Source organism: Felis catus, chromosome A1, assembly GCF_018350175.1.
Source record: "Felis catus isolate Fca126 chromosome A1, F.catus_Fca126_mat1.0, whole genome shotgun sequence".
NCBI classification, from domain to species: domain Eukaryota; kingdom Metazoa; phylum Chordata; class Mammalia; order Carnivora; family Felidae; genus Felis; species Felis catus.
The window spans coordinates 176,437,433-176,449,678 of record NC_058368.1 but is presented as its reverse complement, the minus strand read 5'-3'; the positions used below and the strand labels follow the sequence as shown (position 1 = coordinate 176,449,678).

The following is a 12,246-nucleotide window of genomic DNA, read 5'->3' as shown; positions in this document are numbered from 1 at the left end:
AGCTCAGAGCCTGGAGCGCGCTTCGGATTCTGTGTCTCTGCCCCTCGCCTGCTCATGCTCTGTTTCTCTCACTCTCAAAAATGAATAAATGTTTAAAAAATAAAAAAAAAAAAAGATACAGAGGTGGGTGCTGGGGCAAGAGATATATCCCCCCCTCCACATATATGGTTACTTGTTCATCTAACATTCCCTGATCCCTGTAGAAGAAACCCGATGATTTAGCCTCCCAGCGCCCTTCCATCTTTGTCAACGCTGCCCTAATGTTTCTTTAGGAAGTCACCCTTCTCCCATCTAAATCTACGTGTGTAGGGTGGGGCTGACTGCACTCCAGGCACTAGCGGCTGGTATTCACACACCATTCTCCTGGAGCCACTGGTCAGGGCTGGGGCCTAAGCCAGGCCCTCGTGGGTCAGCCCAGGAGACCTCACTGGAGGTGTCAGGAGCCTGGTCATCATTATCTACTGAACTTGCTGAGCAGGAAAATGTTAACCTGGAGCGACAGACGGACATTTGCCACCACAAAGGGAAAGTTTACCTTGAAATGAAGCCAGAAGAAAAAAGATGAGCCCAGAATGGAGAGAGGGATTCCTGAGGCGATTGTTGAAGTGCCTAGATCCAACTGTGCCTGAAACCCAAATCTACCTCTGGACTTTATCCCCCCCTGAGACGGTGTGCATTGATTTGAGATGATCTCTTTCACCTTCAACCGAAAGAGTTCAGACCAAGTCATCCGTATAGGTGAGCTCAGGGGCCCCTTCCCGGCCTCCCAGGACCTCTGGTGCTGCCCACGCCACAGCACTAACCACACTAAGATGCCTCCACACAAGAAATTAGTGCCCCTGACCCTGGTTTTTTACAGTGGTACCACATTTTTGGTCACCTCCTCCCTAACTTCTTGAAAGCAGGGATGTGTCATGTTCATCCAAAAGTCCCGTCACAAAGAGGTATTCAGTGAATGACTTACAATGAATGAATGTCCTCCGGTGAGGAGACTTTAATAGAGACTCTGTTTGTCCAGAGGCCTAAGTTACCCTCAAGACCTCTCTGAGCTGACAAAAGATTATTATTTCTTTTTTTTTTTTTTTTTTTTTTTTTTTAAATTTTTTTTTTCAACGTTTATTTATTTTTGGGACAGAGAGAGACAGAGCATGAACGGGGGAGGGGCAGAGAGAGAGGGAGACACAGAATCGGAAACAGGCTCCAGGCTCTGAGCCATCAGCCCAGAGCCCGACGCGGGGCTCGAACTCACGGACCGCGAGATCGTGACCTGGCTGAAGTCGGACGCTTAACCGACTGCGCCACCCAGGCGCCCCAGAAGATTATTATGTCTTAATCTCTCTCTATCCAGACCACATCTGAACCAGCCACACCCATGGAACACAAACCAGTCTCTCATTACAGAGAAGGAAATCTGACCCAGCTATTCCCCGGCTTAAAACACCTTTCAGTGACGTGTTCGGCAGGAGGCGGTGGAGGCAGTGAGCATTTGGATCCAGGGAACATTCCACATTATAGTACACTCGTCTGTTCATTGACTGATTTAGCAAGCATTTAATTAGCACCTACTGTGTGCTAGGCACATGTTACTTCATCTTCACAGCAAGGTTTTAGGACCATGTATTTGTTTCGCTTTATAACAAACCACCCCACACCTGGTGGCTTAGAGCAACAAACATTTTGTTATCTCACAGGATCCAAGCAGAACTCAGCTGGATACCTCCGGGTCAAGGTCTCTCGTGAGGTCACAATCGAGCTGTCCACCAGGGCCGCAGTCATCTCAAGGCTTGGCTGAGGCTGCAGAATCCATTCCCGAGCTCACGCACAAGGTTTTGGTCAAGCCTCAGGAGGTTCACGCTTGGCCCTCTCACACTCGGCCTAACTCACACAGGCTTCTCCACAGGGCTGCCTTACAACATGGCTGCTGGCTCACCCCGGGCCGCTGATGTGAGTGACAGCAAGAGTGCCCAAGACAGAAGGCGCGATCTCTTCATAACTCCGTCTTAGGAGTAACATGCCATTACTCCTGCCACATTCTGTTCATTAGAAGTGAGTCAGTAAATCCAGTTTACAGTCTAAGAAAGGGGATTGCACAAGGATATGAATACCAGGGGGTGGATTGATTCGGGTGGCGAGTTTAGAGGCTTCCTGACACAGATGAGGTGTTATTAGCCTTCGTTTCATACTCAGACGCCCAGCTAGTTAGGCAATGTGTCCAGGTCGCTCAGCCAGAGTGCTGACTGACCAGTTGGGGTGAGGCGAAGGAAGGCAGGGAGAAGGTGCTGGTAGAAAAACAAATGGGGATAGAGTCTATATTAATTGTACCACCATGTAACTGATTACCTACAACTTTGTGGCTTAAAAGAAATGCTTATTATCTCACGTCCTTCCAGGAATTCAGAGGCAGCTTGGCTGGGTGGTTCTGATTCAGGGTCTCTCATGAGGCTGTAGTTAAGCTGTGGGCCAGAACTGCAGCTTTGAAGATTTGACTGGGGCTAAGGATCCACTTCCGGGATGGCTCACTCACACGGCTGTTGATGGAAGGCCTCAGTTTCTGGCCGCATGGACCCCTCTATAACAGTGCCTGAGTATCTTTGCAACACAGACGCTGGATTCCTCCAGAAGAAGTGATTCAAGAGAGCCTGAGCGGAAGCCTCAATGCCCTTTATGACTTTGTCTCAGGAGTCATACACTGTCATTTCTGCAATGTCCTGTTGGTTACCCAAGTCTGTCCTACTTGTTGTGAGAGGTGATTACACAAGGGCATGGGAACATCAGTGAGGACCATTGGAGGCTGGCTATCATAGAGTCCTACAAGATTAGTAATCCTAAAACTCGGTTTTTATTAAGTCACTCCTCTGGTCCAAGAGACCCAGAGCTTTCCCACATACTGCAGCACAGTCGGATTTCCTTAGCCCTATCTCCCACTGTCTTTTGGGTGGATGGATCACCTGGGACTGGCAGCCTGGTCTGCTTACAGACCCCAACAGTCTCCACAGAGATCCTCGTGGATGTGCTCCCCCTCCCCAGCCCCTCTGTTCCGTGGGAAAGCCTACTTCCCTGGGAAGCCTCCATCCAGCCTTTGACACAGAGGCATTGCACCCCTACCGCGTGCAGGCTCTGGCTGGATGGTGGGATACAAGAATGAGCAAACGGACATGCGTGCTCCCCGGAGAGCTTCCAGTCAAGATGGGGAGGTTGACATTGGCCAATTAACGATAATGTAATCACAAATTGTGACACGGTTTCCCCAGGAAAACTACTGGTGCCATGCAAACGTATAGTGGGGAAGAACCTGGATGATTCTATATACAATATTTGAGCTGCCAAGTAATTAACTAGCCTGAGGCAGGTGCATCAGCATTAGGTTCAGGTGTCAGCAGCTGAAAATCCAAAATAAAGGTGGCTTATATAAGATAGATGTTTATATCTCACTTAGACATCCGGGGAGGTGTTTAAGGACAGGTACTGTGCCACTCAGTGACAAGGACTCAGGCTCCTTCTATCCTGTTGCTCTGTTCTGCATGACCTTCTTCACGTGGTCCATGATGGTGGCATCCACATTCTGGGCAGCTATGTGGAAAAAGCGAGACAGAGGATAATAGATACCAAGTACCCCCTGAAGCTGCCATAGATGCTTCCCCTTACATATCAATGGTCAGAACTTAGTCACAAGGCCACACCTAGGTGCAAGGGGAGGTGAAAAATGCAACTTTCATTCTGAGAACCCATATGCCCAGCCAAAAATTGGAGCTCCATCACCATGCAAAAATAGCAATGATAGTCAACCCCACCTTGCATTATTCCGTACCAGGCACTGTCCTAAGTCCTTGACATATGTCAACTCATTTCTTTTTTTTTTTTATGTTTTTAATTTTTTAATGCTTATTTATTTATTTATTTATTTATTTAATGTTTATTTATTTTTGAGACAGAGAGACAGAGCACGAGTGAGGGAGGGACAGAGAGAGAGGGAGACACAGAATCCGAAGCAGGCTTCAGGCTCTGAGCTGTCAACACAGAGTCTCACATGAGGCTTGAACTCACGAACCGCGAGACCATGACCTGAGCCAAAGTCAGATGCTCAACTGACTGAGCCACCCAGGCGCCCCTTTCTTTTCTTCTTCTTCTTTTTATTTTTTTTTATTTTTTTTTATTTTTTTTTTATTTTTTTATTTTTAAAAAAAAATTTTTTTTCAACGTTTATTTATTTTGGGGACAGAGAGAGACAGAGCATGAACAGGTGAGGGGCAGAGAGAGAAGGAGACACAGAATCGGAAACAGGCTCCAGGCTCCGAGCCATCAGCCCAGAGCCTGACGCGGGGCTCGAACTCACAGACCGCGAGATCGTGACCTGGCTGAAGTCGGACGCTTAACCGACTGCGCCACCCAGGCGCCCCCTTCTTCTTTTTTTAATTAAAAAAAAAATTATGTCAGCTCATTTTACCCTCCTAACAAATCTGTGAAGAAGGTACTATATTGTCCCCATTTTATGGATGGGAAAACTGAGAGACAGATGTAAAATAACTCAGTAAGTGGACATGCTGGAACATGAACCCATGAGATGTGGCTCCAGAGCCTGGGCTCTGTCCACATGGCTAACAGTCCTGAAGAAAGAGAGAACAGACATTGGGAGACATTGCCCCTATAAACAGGGTGGAAGACAAAGAAGAAAGTGCTCCAGGCAAAAGGAATAGCCAATGTAAACCCCACCCCAGTCTGCTTGCGGGGAGCAAGGTCTTTATAGCAGTGCCTCTGAAACTTAAATGTGCCAACAAATCTCTTGGAGATCATGCTTTTAAATGCAACCTGATTCAATAGGTTGGGGCTGAGGCCCCACAAACAGTGGTCTGGGCCCCGTGGCAGGCCACTCAAGGCCCCTTCACCTTTCTTGTTACCCCAGACTTCCAGTTCAAGCTGATGTCCTTCTCTCACTTCAAAGTGCCAGGCCACTTGTAGAAAGAAGGAAAGAAAGAAAGAAAGAAAGAAAGAAAGAAAGAAAGAAAGAAAGAAAGAAAGAAAGAAAGAAAGAAAGAAAGAAAGAAAGAAAGAAAGAAAGAAGAGAGAGAAAGAAAAGAGAGAGAGAAAGAAAGAAAGAAAGAAAGAGAGAAAGAAAGAAAGAAAGAAAAGAAAGAAAAGAGAGAAGAAAGAAAGGAAGAAAGAGAGAAAGAAAGAAAGAAAAAGGAAGGAAGGAAGGAAGAAAGGTAATGCTGGAGGTCAGAGGGAGGAAGAGGTAACTGGTCAGGCCATAGTGTATGCTCCAGGGGAAGATTTTAGTTCACCCCCCACCCATAGTGCTATCACAGTGCATTCTGAATCCTCCCAGAGGAACCAGGTACCATGATTTACCTCTTTTTATAGATGAGGAAACTGCCCTCTGGTCCTGCTTTTAGAACACGAGCCCCCACCTTCCTCCCCTGGGATTTTTCAAGCCCTATGACTGAAACCTTGGAGGTGGGGCCAGCAATAGAACCCCAGGGGAAGTTCGGAATTAGTTTCCTTTACACCAGTCTTGTGTTACCTCAACTATCAACTCTTCTAATCCACCAATCCTGGAGGGAGGTGCTGATTACGTGTGAATTTTGCAGGATGAAATTGAGGCTCAGAGAGGTCTGCCCTGGGCCAGGTCACAGACTTGGGCAGGCCTCGCTCTGCCTGAGACAACCAGCATGTCCTGTATGGACCTGGCTCACAGCCGCCTCTCAATGAATACCGTTGGAATGAACCATAAACAGAAGGTGCAGGCAGAGGCAGCTATCTGGTCCACCACAGTCACTTCCGGTGATTGTGCCCATATCATGTGCCAGGCACTGCACTAAGCCAGTCTCCCAACTTTCTTATCTGACCCCCGGGAAAATGCCCCTCAAATGCCATCAGTCTCTTTGTGCATACGTGGAAAGGGTGGGGGCTCAGAGATGCCAAGTGTCTTTCCCAGAGAGGCACAGCAGGGAAATAGATGGTGGGTTCACTTTATAAATCTAGGATTGCCTTATCTCCTCCTGTCACAGAGCTAGACGCTGTGCGCGACCCAAATCTGGATCATTCATTCAATTTAATCCTTACAACTCAAGAAAACCGTTTTACAAATGCAACAGGGCTCTGAGAGGCTGAGGTTTGCCCGAGGCCACAGAGAGAAAGTGAAGGAAAACACAGTGGGGGCTTCGAAGGAAGAAATGCGTCTCTGTGGGTTCCCTGCCCCGGCCCCAAAAGGTCGGCCCCTCCCCCTACGCGCCCGCGGGCCCCTTTAACCGGGCGGCGGAAGGGGCGGCGGGGGGCGGCGGACGGCGCCCAATGGGCTGCGCGGAGCGTCACTTCCCGGCGGCGGGAGGCGAGCGGCGGGTGTCTGGGGCGGTGGGCGGCCCGCGGGGGCGGGGCGGCCGGAGGAGGCGTTGGCAGCGGGCTGGGACCCACGCGGCGCCGCGGCCCACCTGGCCTGCAGCGCTCCCACCCCCGGCAGCGGCGGCACGATGCCCTTTGACTTCAGGAGGTGAGTGTGGCGACCGCGGACACAGGGGGTGCCCGGGCACGACGCGGACCCCTCTTGCCGGCAGGCAGAAGCGGCCCCCAGCCCTGTGCATGCCTCGGCAGGCCCTCGGGGACCTGGAGCGGGACCCCTGCAGCACACAAAGCCGGCCGGAACCGCGGAGGGCCCCCCCCGGTGCAGCGGCTGGCAAAGCCAGCCCTCCGGGCCGCCCATCCCTCCCCTCCGCCGAGCCCCCTCCTCAGCCTGGCCCCACACCACTCAAACGCGCATCTCCACCCCCATTCTGGGAAACAGATTAACTCCCCTACCCCCGATGGGAACAAACGAACCCTCCCCCTCCTGCCGTCCGTCCGTGGAGTCTTTTCGTGGCCCCTACCCCTGCTGACAGGTGCGTCCGGGGCACCTCCAGTGAGTCCGCAGGGGTCTGCAGCCCCATACCGCCTGGCAGCAGCTGGAGGGTTTTAGGTTTCCATAGTCTGAGGCTGCCCCAGCCTGGGCAACACAGGAGGCCTCTGCCAGTCCGGGTCCTGTTCTCTGGGTATGGGGGCACCATGGGAAGGGGAGGAGGCCAGGAGTCATGGGCAGGGCTCCCCAGAGGGCCCAGCCTGGTCTGGCCTGGGCTTTCTGCAGTCACTACAATGGGTTCTTTGTAGGGTCCAGCTGCCTCATGGTCCACGTTGTGCTGGGTTAGGCCTTCTGGAAGCCTGCCTCAGAAGAGGTCTCCAACCAGGCTTTCCCTTGAGGTATGGAGCCCCAGGGAATGCCCTGGCCTCAGGCAGACACACTTTGGGGGGTTTGGCGAGGAAAATGGCAGGACTTTAGTGTAGGAGGAGAGCTGGATTAGAATCCTGGCTCTGCTCCCTCCACTGAGCAGCTCCGTATATTCTAGAGGTTAGGGGCGAAGGCTCTGGATTCAGACCTCCCCTTGGCTCTGTGGTGGGATAACTTGGGCAAGTGTCTGAACCCTCTCAGTATCTCTAAAATTTACCACCTGCAGACTGGGGCTAAAATAAGGTCCTCACCTGCGAGGACTGAATGCATGAGAAGTGCTTCAGTCAGAGGTGCTGTAGGGTTTAGAGCCCAGAAGGAGGATGTTAGTAGATGAGGATCTTCTCCATGAGGTCATTTCTTCATCCACAAATAGGGATTCTAATGCCTCGCAGGAGGGAACTCTCTCCCTCCTCACCTGCCCTTTCCCTCCCTACAGGTGTGAGTGAAATCAGGGTAAAGTGACAGCCTTCCCAGAAGGGAAAGCCTGGCGGTGACCCTTATGCATTGGCTGTTGTGGTACTCTAGCCTGTCCTGGGCACCGATGCCATCTAGAAAACATCTGCCAGCTTCCTGCCCCTTCCATGAAGCCTAGAGGTTCGCACTAGGGTCTCAGACAAATGCTTGCAGACCCAGGGCGGTTTCAAACAAAGAAAGTCCCTCTGATGGAATTCAGGGTCAGTCCTTTGATAATAAAGATTCCTGACCTTCCCACACACACACACACACACACACACACACACCCTCCCCTGTCCCCATGTGATTTAGTAGGTTCCGGTGATTTTGACTTTGTTGGATAAATCACTGCTTTTGGTCACTTAATCCTGTCACTCTGTACCTAGCCCCTTATCTTAAAAGAAGGAAGTTGAGGCTCCAGGTTGAGGGTCTTGCCTTGGACCTCATGACAACTAGCCTGAAGGGTGGGCCAGGGTGCCAGGTCACTAACAGCTTCTGACCTGGTGCCCCTTGAGTTGGAGATTTGGAGTGCCCTGGTGCCACGGGGACCCCAGCTAAATGAGGTGTTGTAATAGGTTTTCTTGAGGGCTTGGGCTTACCACAGAATGTTGAGAATAGATTTCACCACTTTGCATTTGCACTTTGGAGGACAAGACATTTCTGCCTAGCAACCCGCACTTTTTAAGATCCATTAACTCCAGGGCTCAGTTTCTAAGGAAGGTTCCACCACCCCACATACCTTCTTCCTCTTCAGTGTTCATCAGATGTTTACCATGCTCAGCCCTCTGCCACGTGGCCCACAGTACAGAGCTGGGTGACATGTGGCCGTGCCCTCTCAGCACTGGAGAGAAGAGAGGAGGGCATCGTGGGGCCCAGGAGTGGGGGCATGTTATGAACCAGCATGCTTGGGGCATCTACCCCTGTATAGGCACTGCAAGGTCCAGACTTGATGTCTGTTCTCTTGTCACCTGTGAGAGGGAGTTTTCATCTTCATTTTAAATCAAAGGAAAGGGAGGCTGCCAGGTAGAAGCTGTTTGCCCAGGGCCATATACTGGTGAGCTGGTGGAGTTGGGATTTGCACTCTGGGCTGTTAGCTCCAGAGCCTTAGCTCTGGGAGAAAAGGGAGTGCTTGGAGGGTCCCACAGCCCTGTTAGATCTCTTAAGAACTGTGGGGGAGTAGAAAGGGGCCCTGTGATTGGACCCCCTCTCCCAGTTCAAGGCCTGGAAGAAATCCAGGCGTCCTGCCTGTTGTGGTGCCTTAAAACCAACCAGAATCAGGAAGAGGCTGGGGGGAATGGCAGTCCCCTGCCCTTTCTTATCAGTACTCTTGTTTTCTTATTGCATGTGGGACCTTGCACAACTTACCTCCTGTGTATTCTGTCTGTGAAATGGGCATGAGAACAATATCCGTTGTTGAGAGGATTAAATGAGTCAATGTGTGTAAAGCATTTAGACACAGAGTAGGCACCCAATAAATTTTGGCCGCTATTTTCATCATTTGTGTTATTTCATGTAAGCACCTATATGTCCTAACACTGTATAATTCACTTAATTATTATGCTTATTCTCTTTCTCCCTGCCATTAAAATATGAGCTCCTTAGGGCAAAGATTTTTATCTGTTTTATTCTCTGTTGTAACTCCAGTGCCTGGAACATCACCTGGGCCAAACTCATCCTTGGAAATGCCTCTCAGAGTCTGTCAAGGAAGCCAAAGACATGGTGTGCTTTGATATGTCAACTCTTCCTTTACTAGGCAGATTTTGAGCTATTGGTGGAGAATTTTCTCCCCCTTCCTTCCTTGAATTGGCTCTAAATTGGTTTTGGGGGTTGGGAGAGGAGGGATCCTGGGACTGCAAAGATTACTTGTGTTTGCTTTGCTCTTGGTGAATTGTTTCATTAATCGCTGGCCCGTTGCTGTTGTGGAACTGGCCTTGTGGACCCAGATCCGTGGGTGTTGGCTCTGACCATACCCAGTTCCGGCTGGCAGGGATCAGCTCAGCCTTGGGTGGGGGTGGAAGGCAGTTCCTGCAGCCCAGGCCCGGACGAGCCTGAGCACTGCTTTCTGAGAGGCAGAGGTGGCCACTTTCCCACAGTGGAGGCCCCCAAGTTGAAACCCCAAGACCTGGGTATGCTGCTGCCCTGTCACTGACCAGCTATGCCGTGGGCCGGTTTACCTTCTCAGAGCCTCCGTTTCTTCATTTTGAAGACAAGTAACCTTCACTGCCTCACCTGGTAGTGTAGACGTAGGGGCAAACGAAGTATCCCTGCAAGGTAGGGCTAGCTACATAATTTGTGGGACCCTGTGCAAAATGAAAATGGCATAACCTCTTGTTGGAAACGTATTGAGAATTTCAGGACAGCCACAGCAGAACATTAAAAGTAAGCGTGGACCCCTCGGAGCGTGGGATCCTATGTGACTGTGTAGGTCACATGCCCATGATGCCAGCCAGCCATGCTGCGGTGCCTTGGTTTGGCCTCCATTGCCTCCTACCTTGGCATCCCTCCAGGAGACCCCAGACTTCCTCAGGAACCCTGAATGAGCTTCCCAAAGTTGACCTTTTTTTTTTTTTTTTTTTTTTTTTTTTTTACAGTGAGCTTTCCACAGTTAACCTGATTTTCTCATGTCCTGGTTTCAACCTTCAAACAAGGCCCGTTGCTCTGAGGATCAAGTATGAATTCCTTAGCTCCTCATGTGGCTTTGTCTGAGTGGGGCCCTGCAGACCCTGAGCCCTCTTCACTCCCCATACCAAGCTGAGCCCCAGCCGCCACAGGGGGCTCTGAGCACGTAGTTAACACTCAGCATATAGTAGTTATGAGTGTCTGTATCTTTATCCTGCCTCATTCCAGAAATTACTCGAGGAAACTGACAGAAACATACTTTACATCAATTTTTAAAGAATATAAATGGGCTGGGGTGCCTGGCTGGCTCAGTCGGTGAAGCCTCTGACTCTTGGTTTAGGCTCAGGTCATGATCTCACAGTTCGTGAGTTCCAGCCTGGCGTCGGGCTCTGTGCTGACAGTGTGGAGCCTTCTTGGAATTCTGTCTCCCACTCTCCCTGCCCCTGTCCCGTTCACGGGCATGCTCGCTCGCTCTCTCTCTCTCTCTCTCTCTCTCTCTCTCTGTCTCTCTCTCAAAAGTAAATAAAAAGGATACACACACACACACACACACACACACACACACACACACACAGGCTTAAAAATGAGGTCAAAAGGGAAATGATTAGACCAGAGAAAAAACGATGTGAAAATCAAGCCAGTGTTATGTGTTTATGTGTTTTGTGTTCCTAGTGCCTGACACTGTTGAGGATCTTATGTGCATCCACTCATTTAATCCCACAGCACCCCTACAAGGCAGACCCTGTTGTTGTCCCACTTTACAGCTAAGCCACTTGAGGTGCAGCAGAGTTCAGGAGCAATGTGGGTCAGCAGAAGATGCTCGGGGTGGAATGCTGCCGTCTGGCTCCAGAGCCCCACTTGTATGCTGTAGGCTCCTCGCTCAAGCTTTTCCCCTTCTGTTCACCAAGTGCAGAGAGAATGGATATCTCCTTTAACTGGATTCATTGGGTTTCTCATCTCTAATTCTTTCCCTACAGTGCTTATTAAAAAGCTTAAAGTCACTAGCTTCCCCCCCACCCCCCCCCCCCTTTTTTTTTTACCAGCCTCATTTGGTCTGACACCTGATTTGGAAATTGTCTTTAAAGATGCCAGTTAAAGGGTCTTGCACTAACTTACAGCATCTCACTCTGGAGGGTCCAGATTTTCCCACTTTGGCCACTGGGGCTTTAAAGCATAGAACGTCAGTTTACCTGCTCACCTGGACATAGGCTAATATGGAAAAATCTGTCCTCTCAAGGCAGTTTGGATTCCTGACTATGATACCTAATGTCTTGAGACGGGGCTTTAGCCAGCTGCGGCCTCGTTAAGTGCCACTTCCCATCCGGTAATCCTTTCACGTTTTGTCCTGGAGTTGCTGCTGGGCTGTTTTCATCAGGCATTAGAGGGGCAGGCAGGGCGTGAGGAGGGCATTTGGGGTGATGCTCACCTCTGCCTCAGTGATCCTCAACACTGGCTCTGCATTAGAACCACTGGCAGAGTTTAAAACAATTCCCCAACTCAGGCTACACTTCAGACCCGATAATCAGGATCTGAGGGGGAGGGGCCCAGGCATTTGTATAGTTTAAAGACCCTCACATGACTCCAGCGCACAACCGAGACTAGGAAAATTGCTCAAAATCGGAGAACTAGTGGGGAGCAGGGCCAAGAGCTGTAGGGCAGCCAGAGGGTGGAGTAGGTACTTGGAGGGAAGGCTGGGGAGCGGATCTAGTTGCACCTGTCACTTCTATGTGACCTTCAGCAAGTCACTTCCCTATGCTGGGACTGTTCCTCACCAGTAAAGTGGTCTTACTTTTCCACTGATGTCCTTGCGCTTGAGAGTGTGGTCCCCAGACCAGCAGCTTCAGCGTCACCCAGGAGCCTGTGGGAAATGCAGAATCTCAGTGCCCACCCCGAATGTGCATCTGTGGTTTAATAAGACCCCC

The 12,246-nt window shown here is 50.5% G+C and overlaps 1 protein-coding gene and 2 long non-coding RNA genes across 3 annotated transcripts in view; 2 read left to right on the top strand and 1 right to left on the bottom strand.

Moving 5' to 3' along the window:
* The first annotated feature begins 1,277 nt into the window (after nt 1–1,277).
* LOC111561894 lies at nt 1,278–2,706 on the top strand. The gene is made up of 2 exons (XR_002744901.2): nt 1,278–2,046; nt 2,391–2,706. It is a non-coding gene; the product is annotated as an uncharacterized LOC111561894 (long non-coding RNA).
* Nucleotides 2,707–3,400: 694 nt separating this feature from the next.
* On the bottom strand, nt 3,401–5,486 carry LOC109502936. Its single transcript, XR_002161866.3, has 2 exons — nt 5,347–5,486; nt 3,401–3,570 (listed from the first exon to the last, which is right to left on the bottom strand). It is a non-coding gene; the product is annotated as an uncharacterized LOC109502936 (long non-coding RNA).
* Nucleotides 5,487–6,334: 848 nt separating this feature from the next.
* ERGIC1 (endoplasmic reticulum-golgi intermediate compartment 1) overlaps nt 6,335–12,246 on the top strand; it is a 103,597-nt gene continuing 97,685 nt past the window's right edge. The window contains exons 1-2 of the mRNA XM_045035408.1: nt 6,335–6,484; nt 7,135–7,224. Coding sequence (XP_044891343.1) covers nt 6,465–6,484; nt 7,135–7,224 — 110 coding nt within the window. The 5' untranslated portion in view covers nt 6,335–6,464. The remainder of the gene's footprint in view (nt 6,485–7,134; nt 7,225–12,246) is intronic.